Source organism: Amphiprion ocellaris, chromosome 8 (assembly GCF_022539595.1).
Source record: "Amphiprion ocellaris isolate individual 3 ecotype Okinawa chromosome 8, ASM2253959v1, whole genome shotgun sequence".
NCBI classification, from domain to species: domain Eukaryota; kingdom Metazoa; phylum Chordata; class Actinopteri; family Pomacentridae; genus Amphiprion; species Amphiprion ocellaris.
Window position 1 is genome coordinate 36,261,377 of NC_072773.1, and position 21,493 is coordinate 36,282,869.

Sequence of the window (21,493 nt, forward strand, 5' to 3'; positions counted from 1 at the left end):
GCCTACGAGGGACGTGTTACGAGTCGCAGCTGGGGACATAAAAGACTACCGTCGCTAAAAACCGCGATAGTGAGGCTTTGAGGATTTCATATGGAAGCCCTCTGAAGGTGGTGGTCTGGACAAACCAAAAACCTCATGAGAGCATTTATTTCTGTCTTCTGTAGTGGAGGTTTGTTTTGATCGATATCTTTTGATTCATTTGAGCTACCCTGTTAAATCCTGATGAGGTCCGCAGAGGACATCCCACAATTTCCAGTCGTATCTCATGATTGGGTGGGATGAGGGGAACTTTGCCTTCTGACTGTTCAGTTTAATTTAGTTTCTTAACCCTCCTGTTAGGTTCAGCAAAAATGTTCCTGGGTCATGTTTAATTGTCCAAAAGTGTCAGAAACCAAAAAATCCCAATAAACATAGTTTATATATCATCATTAACTCCATTATTAAACATTTCTATCAATATTTAGTGGAGTGGAGTTCTGTAGCTCTCACAGATCATGGTTCAATGAGGAGAAGTCACAAATTTTTCATTAAAAAATGAATGTTAAAACTTTTTTAAGTACATTGGAAAGACCTCAACAATAGTTTAACACGACATTGACTTATTAAAAATAGTTTTACATTTACATTTTTTTTTCATGGAGTTGAAAGATGAACACAAGATTTCTCAATTAACCATTTTCATTTTACATGTTGATTACACCTGTGAAGTCAAGCAGAAGTTTCATACTGAAAAAATAATGTTAATTATTTTTTACATTTTTTTTTTTTTTTACTTTAAAATGGGTCCGTCTGACCCGTAACATAACAGGAGGGTTAAAGTTCTATTGGGAAATGAGTTGACATTTTTTTCATTTGCATCATATTCTTGTTGCTCAGATCAAATGGTGTCCATTATGTTGGAAAAAACACCCAAAGTGAATGTTAAAAATGGAGGCTGCATGAGTGTAAAATGTGTAGGGGAGGAAATATTTTTACAGCAACATTGATGCTTTTATTATGGTGGTTAAATAGAGTATCTTTTTAAGGACAAGAAAAAAGTCTGAGGTTTTTTGTTGAAGGTTTTATTTAACAATAAAACAAAATGTCACAATTTAACAAAATGCAAAGATGGCTCCACAAAAAAATGACAAATTGCAAAGTGACTACAAAGATTTGTCAAAGCTGTACTAAATCATGGTCAGAAAACATTTAGCAATGAAGGTGTTGACGGACTCTACGGGGTCAGCGGGGGGAGAATTACTACCGAAAGCAAAAAGGTGTAAAGGACTTCTATGTAAAATAATAAGGTTTCTTGACATTTACGCCGTATTCTGACAGGGCAGGAGTCAGGTCCTCCATAGTCAGAGTGTACTTCTTATCCTACATGGAAAAGGAAATGACAGAGAACAAGAAACTGTCAGGGGAAAGCAATGATAATGATTCAATGTGGAAGTTAAAATCAGGTAAACGCTCACCTTTGTCTTACTTCTGGAGCTTCCTGAGGCGGTGCCCTTCATCTTGCAGTACTGCAGCGCATCGTTAGCGATGTCTGAGATAAACTTCTGAGAAGCAAGCGAGATCAGACGGATTCTACAAGAGTGAAAAAGACAATTATTAATGTGTTTCTTCCTGTCTGTTCACAGCCGATCTGTGACTTTAATCATCCTGTTGTCTTCATTTACGGGCACCAAAAAATATTGTTTCCTTGTCTGAAAAAAATCGAAAAATTCTGCAAAAAAATTCCCCAAATTTCTGAAAATTTGCAAAACCTTCAGGAAGAAAATTCAAATAATTCCTTAAAGGTTTCCCTTAAAAGTTTTATTTAAAAAAAATTCCCCCAAATTTGGCAAGAAAATTCTTGGAAATATTTTCAAAAAATGAGCAAAAATCTTCCAAAAAAAATCCTAACAATACCTGAAGTGATTCCATATATATCAGTAAAACTTCTAATATTTTCTCGAAGAACATTCACATAAAAATCAACCAAAATCCAGTGAAATTCGCTAGATTTTGGTTGATTTTCATGTGAATGTTCTTAAAGAAACACCTTTTTTAATATTTCTTTTTTTCCACCAAAAAATGTTCAAAGATTTCCCAAAAATGTTGAAAATGTGCCACGTCAGATGTTTCACTGTGAATTTTTTATTTTTTTTTTCCATTTTCAAACTTTAAAACAGGTCAATTTTGACCCACAGGACGACACGAAGGTTAATCATCATTTACTGTTTTACCTACTTTCATAATGAGCCCAAAGATGAATATAAAGAATCAATAGTTTCTGCTTCTTAAAAAACATTTAAAACCCAGTGTGCAGGTTCAGGCCTTCAGACTAACTTTTTCACTGGCTGTGGTATATTTAAAGCACATGAGGAAAGCTTAACTTCACTCCCTCCACTTTCATATAAATTTTATTCAAAGATTTTATCACCTTAAACAAGCTGTTTGGTTATATATTTAGAAGCTTCTTAAGTGCTCTTAAAAATGACAGTGGGACAGTAGAACAAAGCAGATTTCAAACTGTCAATGGTTTTTCAAAGGTTCTTGTGTAAAACTGTTGCTCTGATTTTTAAAATTGAGGGGGAAAAAGCGCTGAAAGACTGTTTCGTAGATTATTTTGTTCTATTATCCGTGTCATTTAAAAAAAATAAAGGTTTTACACAACTGCTGTCGCTATGTGTTCTTCTAAAGTTTTTATTTTAGACCTAAGTGAGCCAAGACTCCAGTGAGAAAGTGTAATTATTTAATTACAAAAGGGATTGTCTTGATTCAAAACATATTTAGATTGTATTTACCATTGAAATATCCAAGTATAAACACCTGGTCACAGGCAAAATACATCATTTGAGGAACATCTTCTCATCAACAGACACTACAATTTATCGATGTTCCCTAAACGCCCCACACTGCAGCCTGTTGTATCTGCTGTGCTCATACAGGTGTGTAACCAAAAATTATCCTGTAGAAAGTTAAACGAGGGCATTCTAATGTCAGATTTGTCCCAGATGAAACTGAGTGACTCTTTTCTATGAGCAGCTCATGCAGGAACACTCCATATTTCACCACAAGAAAGACCACATTTTTAAGTGTAAATACATCAAAGCTATAGAAGTCCCACTTTCCAACACTGTGGTTAACACAGTAACTGCCTTTGCTGGTTAGAGCGACACCAATACAGTTTAATGATCATCAGTCACTAGTAAAATGCGACCACTTGAAATTTTCACTCAATAAAAGGTTGCAGTCTGGAGCCAGAGGGTGTTTCGTAGCTGACTACTCATTACAGTAAAACATGATCCATCCATGCACAGAAAAGCCAGCTAGTATGTGTTACCTTATTTAATAGAAATTTATGCATTTTCCTGTTATTTCTGACCATCTGATAAAGAGTTAGTCAGTTATTCTTAAGTAAATGAAACCACGATTAACCAAACGGGTTTAGTATTCTTAATTCTCTGCATTTTGATGCTGCCATTTTTCTCTCAAAAATGTGTCTGTGCAGGATGACGAAATTCAAACAGCATTCAATCTAACCTGTTTTCTTAGTTTTACTCTGCAATCCACAAAATATTCCAGAGAATATAAACTGCCTCAAAGCTGCTGATCTGAATTCAAACAACACAGCTGCCCTAATATTAGGTTACTCTTCATGACTAACTTCTAAATGCAGCAGCTATAATCTCCGAGAGGCATTCTGATTTGTTGCATTTGCTGTTGTGGGGTATAACGCCTCTAACACAGGTAGTCTGTGTCTATGTTCATGCACTCACATTCTTGGATCAGAAGCCTCAAAGCCAGCCCGGTTGAGGTAGTAGCCCGTAACTGCATCAGGAATCTGGAAAAAAAAAACGACTCAATAACATGTGAGGAACATTATTACTTCATGTCAGCTCAGTGACGACATGCAGCCTTTCTGACGATGTGTCCTCATCTATAAATGTATAATTCAGCAGGCAGGATGACTAACTGTAGGCGTGTACTCTTCCAGCTGCATGAGGAAGTCAGCCAGAGGCGTGGTGGTGATGGCAGGCTTCACATCTCCATTGGTGATGCCGCCGGGAACGTAGACGCCGTTGGAGACAGACGTGTCAGCTGATGGCGTTACCATGGCTGCTGAGGCTGAAGCTGTGACAGAGGGAACAAAGATGAGTTTAAAAATATATCAAACTATCTGCTACATTTCACAAGTAAGAAGAATAGTTTTTACTTCTAAAGAAGGAATTTTAATAGTATTGTAAATGGAAAAGACAGAGGTCCCACACTGAACCTCTTTCCTGTACATTAATTAAAATCTCACATCTTTTTAGAATCAAATTTTTCGCTCAAAGTAGCACAAAGACAACTCACTGTATGACTGAGTTCAGGTCACAATGAAAACACAACAACCCGTCCAGTCCTTGTCAATCAATCAATGTAGTGCCATGCCATTCAGCGTAGGCAATCATTTCTCTCCATCTGATCTTTTGCTTTGTGAATTGTAACTGTTGCCCGTTCCATGTGTAGCCGTGATGTCTGTCTGTCTATCATTTTCATTCTCTGTCTGCCTCCTCCTCTCTTCCTATTCATTTTTACAGTTGTAATGATATATTCCAGGGTCTCTTTCCTTAAGATGTGTCCAAAAAATGTTGCTTGCCATTTCTTAATTTTGTTCAGTAGCGTATAATTTGTGTTTAGTGTTTTTAAAACATCTTCATTGGTTATTCTGTCCGTGTAAGATATACGTAGCATGCATCTCTGCTGCAGTGATTCTGTTTGACATTTTATTATTCCAAGATTCACATCCATACATCAGAACTGGTAGGATATAACAGCTGAGAGTCCTCAAACCAGTCCTTGTGGGGACTCCAAATGTCACTTAAAGTTCCCGTTATTTCCGACTGTCCCTCAGCATTACAGTTGACACATGGCTGTCACCAGAAGGCATTTGTGGTCTTCATGGACAGGATGTCAAGGCTCAGCTGGGGGTGTCTGGTTTGGGGACCTCAGGATCTCTGCTTGTTGCAGATGATGTGGTTCTGTTGGTTTCCTCAGACCTTCAGCAGCACTGGAGCAGTTTGCAGCCGAGTGTGAAGCGGCGAGGATGCAGATCAGCACCTCCACGTCCGAGGCCATGGTTCTGAGGCCAGTGGATTGTTCCCTCCGGGTTGGGGGGGAGTTGCTTCCCCAAGCGATGGAGTTCAAGTATCTCGGGATCTTGTTCATGAGTGATGGGAAAATGGAGCGAGAGATGCACAGGAGGATTGGTGCAACGGCAGTAATGTGGGCATTGTATCAAACCATCATGGCTCAATTTACCGTCCATCTATGTTCCAACCCTCACCTATGGTCATGAGCTCCGGATAGTGACCGAAAGAACTGAGATACAAGCGAGAGGTCCTTGGCAGTCAGCCTGGGGTTCTTGTCCATCTGTCTCTGCAGAAATCTTGATGTTCTTGCCGACAGCTTCTTTTTTCAACCATGTAGTGGAGCCACAGTACCGCTGGCTTTGAACTTACCAATGATGCTTCCAACAGAGTCTCTGGGAACATTCTAGAGCTTGGAGATCTTCTTGGTCCCATTTCCTTTCTTGTGCAAAGCAGCTATCTCCTCTCTAGACTTCAGGAACATCTCTCTGGTCTGAACCATGTTGCTTGCAAGAGGAGAAAGTGTCCCCATTTTATACACGAGAATTACTCAATGTTTAGCATGTGTCACCTTTGAATTCACCTCAAAATGTCTACATCCAGGTGTATGGCATTTGAGTTGTACTGCAGTTGTCTGTATTTATCCAGCATGGTTTATAGGGGGTTGAATCATTTTGCAACCTGCTTTTTGTAAAAACAGTTGAAATTTCGGATGGATTATGAATTAAATCTTCATTTTGCTTTTGTATAATTTTTCAATAAATTAGCTGTTCACCATTGATATGATTAAGTCGCCTGCAGTTGTCAGATGTCAGAGGGGTTGAACAGCTTTGCATGCAGCTGTAATATTCAGATAAACTGTGACAGCCTCATATTTCTGCACTTCATTTGGTTGATGAGCTAATGATGCTAATATGCTTCTTGGCATAAAAAAGACGTCTTCTTACGGTAAGCCATGTTGACCTCGTTATTATACGTTAAAAAGTGAATGTTTATGAGTAAATTTCCCACCGGAGACGTGAAACCAGCGCAGCTTTAAACACAATAACACGAACAACAACAACAGTAGCTAAAGCCACATTACCGTTACTAGTGACCGAAGGGATGCTGCTGATGCTGGCTGCTGCATTATCGTTGGCGATACAGTTAGTTGAAGTTGAAGATGTGGTCGAAGGGACTCCTGTAGCAGCAGAAGTCTGGTTTACGTTTTCTACATTCATATTGACGTTAGCTAACGAGCTAACCTTAGCTATCTAGCACACACACAGAGAGACAGATGCCCCCAAAACCGCGATTTCGGTGGTACACAGCTCTAAAACCAGACTTTTACAAAGATGCAAGTTCTGGTGTAAAGCTAATGTGACACTCAGAAACTAATAAAATGACTGAATCTAGCTGGCATCGGAACTTATTGTAGCCTCGGTGCAGCAAAAAGCTGAGCTCACGCTACAGTTAATCGCGTCATGTGACTCTGCTGTATGTGAGGTTCGGGTCTGACGAAGGAAGCCGAAGTTTTCCGAAGTCAGACCCTGCTGTACGTGTGGTTCGGATCTGACGAAGGAAGCCGAAGTTTTCCGAAGTCAGACCCTGCTGTACGTGTGGTTCGGATCTGACGAAGGAAGCCGAAGTTTTCCGAAGTCAGATCCTGATGAATGTGAGGTTCGGCTCTGCGAAGAAAGCCGAAGTTTTCCGAAGTCAGATCCTGATGAATGTGAGGTTCGGCTCTGCGAAGAAAGCCGAAGTTTTCCGAAATCAGATCCTGCTGTATGTGAGGTTCGGTTCTGACGAAGGAAGCCGAGGATTTCCGAAGTCTCCGTGGAGTTGCGTTTGGGGTCATGTTGAAATCCGAAACTGAATTTACGTTGTTTGGATTTTAAACTAGTTTAGTTTAGTTTAATCCAGTCAGCAACTAAATTTGTACATGATTCCAGTAAAGTCAGTGTAGTTCACATAACACATTTAAAACAAAGACAAGTGATTTCCAGTGGAGACATAAGACTGGCATTGCAAATATAGTTGACAATTTTAAATATTAAATGTTAAAATCCTGCAAAATTATATAAATACAAATACTTCTGACTAAATTAAATAGCAAGGTAACTTAAGATTATCTTAAATTATCATGAATTATGGAGATTTATCAGATTTATTTATAAATTAAAGTAAAAAAAACAGCTTAGATCCGATATTATCATTTATTTTGGAGATTTACTTGATTTATTTATAAATTAAAATAAAAATTAAAAAAATCTGACCCAGATCTTACATTGCCATTAATTATGAAAATTTATCTGATTTATTTATAAATTAAATTTACAGAAAAAAAATCAAAAACAATACTCAGACTCAGATCCTATATTCTTATTAATTATGGAGATTTACCTGATTTATTTATGAATTAAAGTTGAGGAAAAAAATACTCAGACTCAGATCGTACATTATTATCAATTATGGGGATTTACTTGATTAATTTATAAATGAACATTAAAAGAAAATACTCTGACCCAGATCTTACATTATCATTAATTATGAACATGTAAATGATTAATTTCTAAATTAAAGTTATGAAAAAATGCTCATGTGATTATGATATACTCAGACTGAGATCCTATATTCTTATTAATTATGGGGATTTAGCTGATTTATTTATGACAAAAAAAAAGTCAGACTCAGAGCCTATATTCTTATTAATTGTAGGGATTTACATGATTTATTTATAAATTAAAGTAATGAAAAATATTCATTATTACTATTATTATTATCATTATTAGTATTATTATTATTATACACATGGAGGGGGAAGAAAAATAATACCTACACATAGCTAGCTAGAGCTTTAATTATTGTGGTAAAACTTTCTATATAGGCTAGATTAAACAGGGCCTGATTGAAGAGAAATTTATTTTTGATCCAATGTAGAATATTGATTTCTTTAAAGACGTTTTTCTACCAAAAAGACAGCAGAGCAGTGTCACATTTTTACAGTATTGTTTGAAAAAATTAGAAAAACTTGCCTCTTTTAAAATGAACCAAAAAACATAAAATTGATTTTAAGTTTTAACGACAACATACATTGGAATCAAACAGCAGTTATCCTCTAATTTTACAGCAGGTTGCATTTTTAAAATAAGTAGGGATAGTTTCCGAGGTGCGGTGAACGCAGCCCAGGGAAGCGATGCTGCGTTCACTGACTGCAGGGGGCGTCAGGAGACTGTGGCGCTGCTTTCTGGTCGGTTTTCTTGGACGAAGAAGTGAAGCGGCGCTTTGCGGTCGCAGTTTTTTCTGGACTCTGGTGATTTTCTGGTCCAGAACAGACGCGGAAGAAGGACGGAAGACTGAGACATTTGTATGGGGCAAAACAGGTACAAACAAGCGCGTAAACAAACCGACAAATACGACCTACTAGAAGAACAATTTAACACGTTTCAATAGGCTGTCTTCTGTCATTCACTGTTTCTGTTGGAGTCCGTGTTTAAAAAGTCAATTAGGGTTAATTAGTGCACCTTCAACTGATGGCTGATCTAAAAAGAAGTGGATGTAGAGAGTGATATTAGAAGACTAGACTACAGGAATGCTAATGAGAGGAGGGACCGTGCAGGTGAATTATTCCTCCTCAGACATGTGGACAGGCGAGTCTGTTAAAATGTGATTTGCTCCAAAGTTCGCAGGTTCCCAGAATGACTTCTCCTGTCCGTGTGATCGTGACTGGAGCTGGATGTCGAGGAGAGATCTACTCTAATTATGCATCCGTCCACCCTGAACGCATGAAGGTGAGGAGAGCTGGTCCAGCACGCAGACTGTATGATAATTTATTAATAATTATTACACGATCTGTACAACAATATTTTTTATAATTATTTATTTCACTTGTCCTGAAATCACCACCCTATAGAATCACAGGAGTGCCATAATAAAAGATAAATTTATTTTTAAAAAAAAAGGAAATTAATGTGTAAATATAAAGAGGAACAAATGCATACATCTGTTAAAAATAAGCAAATTAAAGTGTAAATATAAAGAGGAATAAGTAAAAATAAATATAAAAAATGAATCCGTTAAAAAATAAGGAAATAGATATGTAAATATAAAGAGGAAAAAAATAAAGAATAAAAAACATCTGTTAAAACATAAGGAAATAAATGTGTACTTATAAAGAGGAAAAAATAAATCTGTTAAAAAATAAGGAAATAAATGTTTAAATATGAAAAGGAATAAATAAAATAAATAAATACATCTGTTAAAAATAAGGAAATAATGCATAAATATAGAGGAATAAATATGAATAAATAAAAAATAAATCTTAAAAAATAAAGAAATAAATGTGTAAATAAAAATAGGAATAAATAAAAGAATAGAAAAATAAATCTGTTTAAAAAATAAGGAAATAAATGTGTAAATGTGAAGAGGAACACATTTTTAAAAAAATAAATATGGAAATATAAAAGTAAAGTGTTTTTTTCAGGTTTTCAGTTTCTCTTAGATGTTCAATCTAATCAGTCTCTACTTATGATCTTAATGTCTACTTTTATGTTTTATTTCTATGATTTTAACCATTAAATCATTTTTCTGAATTGTCATGTATGAATAGTGCTCTACAAATAAACTTGCCTTGTCTTATGTGTGTTAAAAATAAAACACATTTGAGAAGATAGCTTTCCCCATGTGCCATAACATGTAGAAGAAGTAGATTCTCGTTGTTTCTTGTAATGACGTGTACTGAAAACGGGGAAAACTGCCGTAAATGAGAAACTGCACTGTTTAGTGATCAGATCATGTGACCAGCCGCTCCTTTGATCAGCGACAATAAAAGACCTTAAAATGCAGCTTTATTCAAACGGCACACAATGCCACAGATGACAAGGAAATGAAATATGACGCTGATGTGACTTTTAGAGCTGAAACCAGGCCCTTGAACGTCCACGCCTCTGACATTTGTCGTCTCCAACAACATGATCCGATCCCCTCAAATGTCTGTCAGCTTCTCCAGCAAATACTCAGTTCTTCTATGTTATAAAGAATGGTTAGAATTTAATGAAACATCACATGCTGCGTTTGTATTTTTGATTAGTATAGTTTGCAAGAGTCCCATGAATTAAATAATATCTGCATAGATACTGATTTAAACATTAATAAATGTTCCAATGCTTGATTTTTTTTCTCATTATGGAGCATTTTTCCTCTTTTGTTTTGCTTCTGCACTTAAGAAAAGCATCCAAATTCTTTTTACACCACTGCCCAGATGTGTAATATCTAACAGAGAACTTTCCACTTTATTTCCTCACTTTCACCTCTTCAGGTCGTCGCGGTGTCCGATCCAAGGAAGTTCGCCCGCACCAAACTTCAGAAGCAGCACAACATTCCAGATGAAAACATATTTGAAGGCGAGCTTTGAGATAGCTCTTTTAAATACTTTATGATTTTCTGCCTTGCACTTAATTACTGAATCCTCTTCTTTCCTAAACAGACTGGCACAGTGTGTTGGAGAGAGACAAGTTTGCAGACGCAGTGTTAATTTGCACTCCGGATCGACTTCATAAGGTAAAAACACAACATAGACATGTATATTCTGTACATACCGTCATTAGATAGGCCTGATGAAATCTAAAAACCAGACACAAACACAAAAAACAGAAAAAAATAACCAGATATCACAGCCAGAAGCTTGATGCTGTTGGAAATCCATCAATAAATGCATCACAAAGTGTTATATCTGCCCTAAACTGTGTTCAAACTGTGTATTTGGAGTAAATAAATCTGCTTTACGATAATAAAATGTTGCAGAAGTAGTTCTCATGAAGCTCTTCCCTTTACTAGGCTCCATATGTAACAGTGTGAATGTAAATAAAGACCAATAAATGCATTTTAAACACTTCAAGAAACCCTCCAGGTGAATGACGTTTCTGGTCGACCAGTATTTTTATTTCTAAGGCAGAAACTCCATGTGTTTGCTAATTCTTGTTTGTTTATTGTGAGATTTCTCTGATCAGTTTGCAAATGGACTGTATGACTGTACGAGGAATACTCTTGTATCTAATGTGGTCCAGTACACCACCACCAAGTTTTTTTTCATTGCATTAGATTTTACAAGTGTATTTAATAATGTGGCTGGTGAATATATGTATAAATTATAGTCCTTGATACTATTTAGAACCTTAATGTTTATCTTTTGGGTAAACCAGTTTGCTGTATGTTTCCCAGGAACCTGCTGTGGCCTTTGCAAAGAAGGGCTACCATGTTCTCCTGGAGAAACCAATGGCAGTGAGTACATTTGTACATATATATAAGGAATAACTTTGATATGAGTGTTCCCTACAGATTGATTTAACACAAATTTTTCACTTATTTCTCGTCTTTTAAGAAATACTGTTATTTTAACAATTTAAAGTTAGTTTGTGAGTCTGTGTTTTGCCTAAAACGTACCATCTGCTGTTTTTCATCACACTTAAGTATAATTTTGGCGTTTTAGATGGAAAACCCTCATAGTTTTCTTCCACAATAATGCCTATGTGTGTTTAGACGACTGCAGAGGACTGCACAGCCATCGTGGAGGCTTGTATTCAGAGCGGCGTGATGCTGTCTGTGGGCCACGTTCTCCGCTACGATCCACTCATCCAAAAGATTAAGGTCTACATTTTCAGCTTATCCACACATATCACAGTTTTCTTTAACAGAAAATAGTTTTGGTTTCAGATACACCACCATTCAAATGTTTAGGGTCAATTAGAAATGTCCTTGTTTTTGAAAGAAAAACTGTTTTTTTCAAGGAAAATTTTAACACATTTAGAGCAACTTTGACTAATGTAGAGCAACTTTAACTAGCAACCATCACTCCTGTGACTTTTGAACGATAGTGTGCGTTAATTTGTTGTGCGTTGTGAAATCTAAATGACTAGTTTGCAAATAGAGCTGCTCAAATTTTCTGATTTGAGTTTTGTTATGCTCCACTGAGAGGAAAAATAATCCTCTTACATGAATGTGCAAAACTACAATGAATCATCAGACAGCAGAGTTAACAAACTGTCCAGTGTTTGTCATGGGGAAATCTCACTTTTGCATGATTAAATTACAAAACTCCGTTTCCTCAAACTGGGGCAAGCGATGAAGAAAATGTATGAAACACATTTTAAGATTTTTGCTTTGTTTTGGTCTTTAAAATGAAAATGAACGGATCTTTTTCTAGGAGCTCATAGACGCTGGAGCCGTTGGTGATGTGATCCATATTCAGCACCTGGAGCCGGTAAGAATGAAGCAAATACAGGAGAAATATTACTAATTTATGGGTCTTGTGTGTGTATTTTGCATGTTTTATTCATTTAGTTGAAATACTCATCTCAATTTCATTCATTAGTGGTATAAATAGTAGTAGTATTATTCTGTAATGCAGTCGTGCTTCCACACAGACAGATCCTCTCTGAGTTTGGAACCTTGATTTGAATCCAGAGGAATGGAATGTTCAAAACGACTGCTGTTGTGAAATTTCCCAGAAAAGTCTTTCCACTGTTCTCTGTGTCAGAATAACCTTGGATGAGGACACATTGTTCCCATTTAACCTCATTTAACTCGCTCATTTTACGGTAACATGTTCATGTCATTTCTATAAATCAAAGCCCAAATGTTCTCCAGATATATCAGATCTCCTTTTGATGCTCTTTCATCATCATGCTGAAAACCAACAAACATAGAGGCTCAACTTAATGTTGTATTTACGCCACATGTAATCTATATAGAGTGAATAACGGCAATTATTTTTGTAGCACCTCCGTTACTCTTTTACTCCTCAAAACCTTCAGCCAGGAGCATCAAACTCATTTTAGTTTGGGCGCCACATTCAGCCCAATTTGATCCCAAGTGGACCGGACCAGTAAAATCACAGCATAACAACCTATAAATAACCACAACTCCTTGTTTTTGCCTTTGTTTTGATGCGAAAAAAGTTCATTCTGAAAATGTTTACATTTAAGGAATTAACTTTTTACATGACATCAAGAACAAACTGAAATTTCAACAACATTACGCCTCAGTTTATCATTTCCACATTTCAACTTCCAGATCACAGTGTTCAGACATTTAATCACAGACATCTGAAACTGAACAATCTAGTATTTTACTTTCTCATGAAAACAACTTGTCAAGGTCTAGAAATTATTTAAAATTTATGATTCGCAGTCAATATCTTCTCTGTGATTTTTACACTTTACAAAGTCATCTCATGGACCAGATTGGACCCTCTAGCTGGTCGATTTTGGCCCGCGGGCCGCATGTTTGACATCCTTTTTTAAGCAAACACGTTTAAACTGGTGTTCTGTGTGTCATGTAGTCTACAAAGACAAACACGTGTGGAAAATCTTTGCTAAATAATGAGCTGCCTGGCTTAATTCTAACAGATTTTTCAGAGCAATACAGAAACGTCCAACAGAAGTCGATGGTCTGATTAGTTTTACGTGTGGCTTGCTGTTAAAATTTGCATATTAATGATCAAAAAATCTTAAATGTTTTTTGTGAAGTTGCAGTTTTTATGTAACTGAGATCATGGTCTGACATAATACAATTAAAGTGTCTCCTGATAGTGATAGGACAAAGATAATCCTGACCTGAAGAACCACACATTTACCCTCAGTGATGTGACTGTGAACAGTTCTGTCATGGCACCCTGTTCTGTTAAAATCATCATTCCAATGTTTCCAGTGTGTTTAAACTGGCATCGACTTCTCGTTCCAGGTCGGCTATTATCACTTTGCTCACTCGTTTGTTCGAGGAAACTGGAGGAACGAAGCAGAAAGCTCTTTTGCTCTTCTGGCCAAGTCGTGTCATGACATCGACCTGATCCATCACTGGGCCGGAGCACGCAGGTAAACCAGCAAGTCATCAACTCAAGGCTTGTTTTTGTTGTTTAGAAGTAAAAGTTTCAAACTAATTCTGCACAAAGTTGGTCGGTCCACTGTGACATAAGTGTATTGATTGTTTGGATGCCTGAACCCAGATAAACAGAAACCCACTCTGCTTTTATGAGGCCACATGTAGATAAAGATGTTTGCCGTCTGTCCTGGTTGTTTTTCTGAGGATGAATCATTAACGTGGAGGTTGCACTTGGCAGGTGTGTGAAAGTGTCATCATTTGGATCCGTTAGCCACTTCCAAAAAAAACACAAGGTATGTAGTCCAAGTCCAGCTCAGTCATTGCTATTATAAAAGGAATTCAGGTTTTTTGGTTGTTTTTTGCTATAATTTTAATCATGAAAAGTGCTGTGAATCTGTAAAGGCTTCATGAAATGGTGTCTAAAAGGACTGGACTCCATTTAAGAATCCCTTTGATAGCTAAATCTGTATTTTTTTACTTCGTATCTTGAGTTAACACTCAAAATGTGCAATAACTACATACCTCTGTGCAATAACACGCTATTTATTGCAATGTATGCTTCTGTTTTATTCTCTTAGGAAATGCACATTTTACATTTATGCTGATACTGTTTCTACTCATTTTTCTGCTAATGTTTATATTTTTTGCACTGCTTATATTTCTAAGACTTTGAATTGACATGTTTTTAGCACATTTGAAATGGTAGTTAAAATCGATGCAAATGTTTCTGCAGAAAGATTTTCTGTTTATAGATAATGAACCAAGGAACCAAGTTATGAGACATCTGGTTACTAATCTTGGCCAGACAATTGTGCAGAGAGGTTAATTTGAGTGGTCTCACAGATGAGTTGTGTATCATTGTTTATATTTCTAAGACTTGAATGGGAGCAATTTCCCCTCAGAGATCAATAAAGTATTTCTGATTCTGAAGTATGAATATAAAATCTTTTTTTTCAGCCAGCAGGTGCTTCAGATCGTTGCCTCGACTGTCCGATAGAAAAAGAGTGCCCATACTCAGCATGCAAAATCTACCTGGACACAGTGAAACAGGTAAACGCATTATTTGCTTCTTGCACACAACTCTTTGCTTCTTGTACACGCTTTTATACTGTATGTGTGCATCTATGTGTGTTAGGGTCACACCGGCTGGCCAGTAAACTACATCTGTCCGAGCTCCTTCCCAGACATCGAGTCGGTAACTGAGGCGTTGAGGACCGGACCGTACGGCCGCTGTGTCTACGAGTGTGACAACGATGTCTGCAGTAACCAGGTTAGACGACACATTCAGGACTTTTCTCCACACCACAGTGTCCAGAAATGGCCTTTTTGTTTTTTTAATCAAGGAGATCATACGTAGTCCAACATTCATATCAAGTTTAAATCGTTCAAATATTACACATATCTATATACACAAATATATCTGTATATATCTGTATGGTATCACCCAATAGTCTGAGGTACGTTTCAATGAATGCACATTAGTTATACAATGTTTGTCTGCTCAGTCTTGCTGAGCGTTTTCAGATTCAGAGGAACAATTTTTGTAACTGAAAAATCCTAATTGAATCCAGTCAGAAGCCTAGCATTGTGTTTGTGTGTTCTGTTTGTGCAGGTTGTTAACATGGAGTTTGAAGGAGGAGTGACAGCAGCTTTTTCCATGGTGGCGTTTTCAGAGGAGATTTGCATACGAAAAACCACCATCTATGGCACCAAGGTACGGATGACTGAGGCAAATTAATTCTATATTAACCCAAGTGTGTGTATACATTGAAGAAAGAACGGGGTCATAGTGGAAAAGTTACATTGTATTGACATTTATAATGTTGTCAAATGAATTGAAATGTTATCACCTGTCTAAAAGAGAAGCTGTCAGTCGAACAGTTGGCCCAGTACGTAGCCCTAGCTGCTTCTAGGATGGAGAATCAGCGACAGTAGGGAACAAAAGTTTATATAGGAAGACCATGTACATCATGTCAGTCTGGAGTTTCTAATGACCTCTATAACTCTTCAATTTCTATGATGGAATCATTAAAACACACGTTTCATCATGCATTTTGCTTCCCACATAGATTTATATAGGTCTGCTTAGAAATAGGGAAAAATCTGCTGAGTCAAAAAGATACATACAGCAACTTGAATGATCAGTTTTGGTGATGTAATGAAGAAACAGGGACAACCAAAGTGAGAGCTGTGTCCTCACACTCAGCACAAAGTCAGACACGTTTCCAGTGGGTGTTGGACTCCAGGGCTGCCCCTTTTCTCAGATCCTGTTCATGGTCTTCATGGACAGAATCTCAAGGACCAGCCGAGGTGAGGAGGGTGTCCGGTTTGATGAGCTCAGGATCACATCTTTGCTTTTTGCAGATGGTTGTTCTGTTGGCTTCCTCAGACCTTCAGCAGCACAGGAGCGGTTTGCAGCCGAGTGTGAAGTGGTGGGGATGAGGATCAGAACCTCCAAGTCCGAGGTCATGGTTCTTTGCTGGAAACCAGTGGATTGCTCCCTCTGGGTTGGGGGGGGGAGTTGCTTCCCCAAGCAAAGGAGTTCAAGTATCTCAGGATCTTGTTCACAAGTGATGGGAAAATGGAGCGAGAGATGGCCAGGAGGATTGGTGCAGCGTCAGCAGTAATGTGGGTTGTAAATGCATTGTACCGAACCACTGTAGTGAAGAGGGAGCTGAGAGGCAAGAAGAAGCTTTCAATTTACCATCCATCTACGTTCCAACCCTCACCTATGGTCATGAGCTCTGGGTAGTGACTGAAAGAATGAGATCGTGGATACAAGCAGCTGAAATGAGCTTCCTCCGTAGGGTGTCTGGGCTCAACCTTAGAGATAGAGGGAGAAGCTCAGACATCTGGAGGGAGCTCGGAGTAGATCTGCTGATCCTTCACCTTAAAGGAACCAGTGGAGGTGGTCTGGACATCGGATTCCTCCAGGGAGACTTCCTTTGGAGGTTTTCTGAACACATCCAGCTGGGAAAGGAGCCCAGTGTAGATCCAGAACTCGCTGGAGGGGTTATGTATCTTGTCTGGCCTGGGACCGCCTCGGGATCCCCCAGGAAGAGCTGGAAAAGACGTCTGGAATGACCTGCTTCGTCTGCTGCCCCCGTGAGCCGACGCCGGATAAGCGGAAGACAATGGATGGATGATATAGAAAGCTGTATGAATCAGATTTTCTTAGTGGTGTGGTCTCTTAACATCTTGTGAGTGATTACAGTTGACTACAGCTGGCGACTCCTCTAATCCAATTTAAACCGGTAAACTCGTTAAACTCAGTGAGAAAGACTGAGGAGCTCAGCACTGATAGATGAAAAATGAAGTCATTGATTAAACAAGTCAGGAAAGATCCTTGGAGCCATTTGAAAGCAGCTGCAGATCCCAAAATCATCTGTACAAACACAAACTATGACCTGCTGCTGAGAGATGGTTGGTCAGGACGGTCAGGAAGGAACTTAGGGTTAGGGTTGACCAAGAAAAGGCCTTCTGGTGAAAACTGTGGACAGATGGAACAAAAATGAAGCTATTTAGGCCACAATGACCAGAAATATGTTTGGAGGCTAGAGGGTAAAATGTATGTATAGTTTTCACCCTGCAGATTTTGTCATATTTCCAGAAGACCTGTGGCTTTTTTGGTGATACAGATACACGTTTCAATGATTCCATCACGGAAAATTCTGAGCTATAGGAGTCACTGGAAATTCAAGACTTTTATTTCACAATCCGGTCTGCTGTGTAATGACCTGCATGTTCACAGGGGGAGCTGTCATACGATGGTCATGAGATCCGTGTGTTTGACTTCCTGACCCAGAGATCCACAAAGCACACGGCAGACAGTAAAGCTCACTGGGCGTTCGGCATGACGGGACACGGTGACGCCGACTACCACCTCATACATGCCTTTATTTCTGCTGTGGCGGTGAGTGCTTAGAAATACTGAAGAAACGTACTGTCAGAAACATTTGTGGATAGCTGAGTTGTACTTGAAGTTGTTTATGATGAAGAAACCGGTTAAATATTATCTCTACTTCTGGTGAAGGGATTTGAAGGACGGGTATATTGCTTGTATATGTGAATCTGTGCTGGGATGACTGATTAGATGTGGTGTTTGTTTTTGTGAATGCAGAACAACGATCCCTCCCTGATTCGATCGGGTCCCGAGGAGACGCTACTCAGCCATCTGCTGGTGTTCGAAGCGGAGCGTTCGCGACTGGAGGGCAGAGTGGTTTACTGTGAGGACAAAAAGCACAGCTAGAAGACCTACAAACATTCTGAGCATGTTAGAGATAAAAATCAAACTCTATAATGACATCCAAATGATTGAAGAGGCTTTTAAACTGATAGATGAAGGAGCAAATCTTGTGTAGTCTGTAATTGTTTCAGTACTGTCTGTGACGGTATTAAAGTGAAGCGTTGTACTCTCAATAACTTGATGATTAGTTGTCCAGTCGTGTTTAATAAGTTTCTGTAAATGCTCACTCCAGTTGATCCGTTACAGATTTGTGAAATGCTCAGGGCTACAGTAGATGTAAATATAGTGCCTATTAAAGTGCCATATGATTAAAATATTCACCTCCTTTGGAACTTTTTCCTTCTTATTGCTTTTTAACATTTTATCTTGATCCATTTAATTTGACTTTTTTGATAAATATTTACACAAAAAGTGTCTTTCAAGTCAAAGTGAAAGCAGATGTCTGGAAAGTAATGGCAATTAAGGAAAAATATAAAATTTAAAATAAGTGACTGAGTGATTGTTCACCCGCTTTAAGTCAGTATTCAGTAGATTCACCTTCAGTCACAACATCTGGACGCTGTAGTTTGACCTCATTCCTCTCAGGCTCGGCCAGGTTGCACAAACCGTCCTTTTCAAGGTCAACCACAACTTTTACCATCTACCTTTTCAAGCCTTTCAGAGAAGCATCACCATGTCATGATGCTGCCACCGCCATGCTTCACAGCTGGGATGGCGGGTTTGTTACGATGTGTGTCTGACAAACATAGTGTCTAACCTGATAGCAAAAAAGCTCAGTTTTGGTCTCGTTACTAAAGAACCTCCTTCCAGCTGACTTCAGTCTTCAATTGTCTTCTGGCAAATGAGAGCTTTTTAGATTTGAGATGGTGAAGAAAAGGGAACAGCTGTTGTATGCACAGTTTCTCCCATCTCGGTTGCTGAAGCTTGGAACTCCTTCAGAGGAGTCATAGGAATCTTGGTGGCCTCCATGACTAGTCTCTTTCTAGTAACTCCTTCAGAGAGTCGTAGGTGTCTTGGTGGCCTCCATGACTAGTCTCTTTCTAGTAACTTCTTCTGAGGAGTCATGGGTGTCTTGGTGGCCTCCCTCACTAGTCTCTTTCATGTACCATTGTTCCGTTTTTGAACATCCTGCTCCAGGCAGATTTATGTGTATTCCATATTCATTCCATTAACTGTACTCCATGGGTTATTCAGTGACTGATACTGCAGTGACGTTCTTATTGACCCCCTACTACACCCACCAACGGCCTGAAAGAATTCAAAAATCTACACCAGAGGGCTGGGGGTTTAAGTAAGCACAGAGAAATCAATGGATATAGAGACGATGAGACGGTAGCCGGCCAAAAGTGCAGAGTAGTTTCTCTAAACACAGTGATTATGAATCATAATTCCAGATTGTTTACTCACAGAGTTCTCAGAATAAATAATAGATGACAGAAAACCATCAGTTCTTGTCATCTTTACACTTCCATCTTTTAAACACAAGGTGTCACTAGTTCCTTTTATCAGGAGGAGCACAAGTAGCTTTGGCATAGCAGCTGATTATTGTTGATTTAATTAACTGCTGAAACTAAAAATGTTGAAATATTTTCACATATGTGACATGTTAGTAGTTTGATCATGCTTGAAATTTATGATCCAGAGTTGGAATCTATCGACTCTCACATTTAAAACGTTCGTACCACTAAAACACCTAAAACAAAAGGATGATTCATCAGAAAACATGACATTTTTATGGATTTGGAACATTATTCCAAAGCAGCAATGCGTGAGAAATTGTAGTCTATTAAATGTATTTTAGAAATCAAGGCAAAATAAATTACTTTAGTGTAAAAATATTGTTAGATTAACCCTTTGATGCACAACATGGTCAAAAGATACCCATATTCTATTGAGTATGGGTATCTTTTGACCATGTTGTGCATCAAAGGGTTAAAAATGGCCTATTTCGGGGCTTCATTATAAAGCTAGCAATGATATTCAAGTTTAAACCGCTTTATGAACTGTTGTGTCAACATTTTTTAATTTAATTCAGACTGGCACCTTTTATAGCAGCCAGCTGTTAACTGTCATGCTTCAGACGTTCCGGTTTACAACCACATTTTGGAAAAACTGCACTCCTCTTGGAATTTGGCTGCGTTTCTATGGCATTTATGACTCTGGCAAGTACTAAACAGCTACCTGCCGTACATGCCGTCTTCTCAAAGCAGCGTGACTCACATTGCATCACAATCAGGTAAGATAGCTCTCCAATTTTATCTCATTCCATCATGCAGGGAGGCGTCCTTAACTACCCTCTCAACACAACAATGTCAACAGCAGCTCACAGTTGTTGGACCTTGCAACACATCCAGGATGACTAACTGTGGATCCTGCAGTCCGTCCTCCTGCAGGGATCACGGCGTGCTGATGGTGATGGTTGGACTGTCACGGCTGTGAGACGTTTGAAGAAGGGCGTGTGGAGAGAACTGGAGGAATGACGAAACGATTGAATCACTGTGAAACTTTGACCGGGTGCCAGGATGGGATTAGAGCGGCGGTGGAGGATAGGCACTCCTTCAGGCAAAGCTTCATTTTCCACTTGATGTAACCTGCTGGGTGATTCTCTGAGCAGTTTCTGAACAAACATGTAGTTTCAGACAGAATGAAGCCTTAATAATACTGATTTTATGAACCTGTGAAGAGTTCCCTGATTCTCATCCCTCCACACCTGTACAAAAATATAGTATTCCAGTGGATATGAACAATACTTTATGCACTAAGAACAGTATTCTCTGCTTTTTGTTCTGTATCATCATCTAGTAATTATCATTTTTGCACTATGTTTATATATTCCTTTCTAGATTGTAAATATCTGTATATATTGTGTTATGTTTATTTTATTACTACTATTTTTTTCCCTGTTCTTCTTTCTATAGTTTCTTTTTTATTATTATTATTTTTCTTTGTTCCTAGGGTGACACCAGCAGCCAAATTCCTTGCATGTTGTGTACATTATTCGGCCATTAAAGCTGATTCTGACTCTGAAGTGCAGGTTAGATGTATACAAGCATAGAAAATGTGACAATGACCGGCGACGTGCTCCAAGGAGGCGAGTTTGCAAACTGAGTCAGCAGCTGTATTTCTGAATGAGTCAACCGGTCCACCGCAGAGCCCTTTCGTTTCTCAGAGCCCAGCCCTCCAGCCTCCCTCTCACTGGCAGCCTTACCTCACCACAGCATCACTTCCTCCCACTTCACCAGAGTACGTCTGCAAATACCAGGCTGCACTCTCAAGTTTCCAAGGAAGCAAT

At 38.4% G+C, this 21,493-nt stretch overlaps 2 protein-coding genes across 4 annotated transcripts; one reads left to right on the forward strand and one right to left on the reverse strand.

Annotated features, from left to right (window-relative positions):
* Positions 1–1,037: 1,037 nt before the first annotated feature.
* On the reverse strand, positions 1,038–6,575 carry taf10 (TAF10 RNA polymerase II, TATA box binding protein (TBP)-associated factor). Its single transcript, XM_023270868.3, has 5 exons — positions 6,184–6,575; positions 3,944–4,101; positions 3,747–3,811; positions 1,455–1,569; positions 1,038–1,359 (listed from the first exon to the last, which is right to left on the reverse strand). Exons 1-5 carry the CDS (start codon positions 6,317–6,319, stop codon positions 1,270–1,272), a joined length of 564 nt encoding a protein of 187 aa, XP_023126636.1. The 5' UTR covers positions 6,320–6,575; the 3' UTR covers positions 1,038–1,269.
* On the forward strand, positions 5,913–18,533 carry zgc:154075 (uncharacterized protein LOC556929 homolog). 3 transcript variants are annotated; one of them, XM_023270866.3, is made up of 14 exons: positions 5,913–6,047; positions 8,761–8,869; positions 10,396–10,480; positions 10,564–10,637; positions 11,298–11,357; positions 11,616–11,723; positions 12,280–12,336; positions 13,818–13,948; positions 14,194–14,248; positions 14,913–15,005; positions 15,091–15,225; positions 15,568–15,669; positions 17,707–17,868; positions 18,076–18,533. In XM_023270866.3, the coding sequence occupies exons 2-14, from the start codon at positions 8,777–8,779 to the stop codon at positions 18,202–18,204; spliced, it is 1,284 nt and encodes a 427-aa protein (XP_023126634.1). In that variant the 5' UTR covers positions 5,913–6,047; positions 8,761–8,776; the 3' UTR covers positions 18,205–18,533. The 3 variants fall into 3 exon arrangements, with proteins under 3 accessions (XP_023126634.1, XP_023126635.1, XP_023126633.1); XM_023270867.3 differs by lacking the exon at positions 5,913–6,047 and adding an exon at positions 8,283–8,461 and having other exon boundaries at positions 17,761–17,868; XM_023270865.3 differs by lacking the exon at positions 5,913–6,047 and adding an exon at positions 8,294–8,461.
* Positions 18,534–21,493: the final 2,960 nt, after the last annotated feature.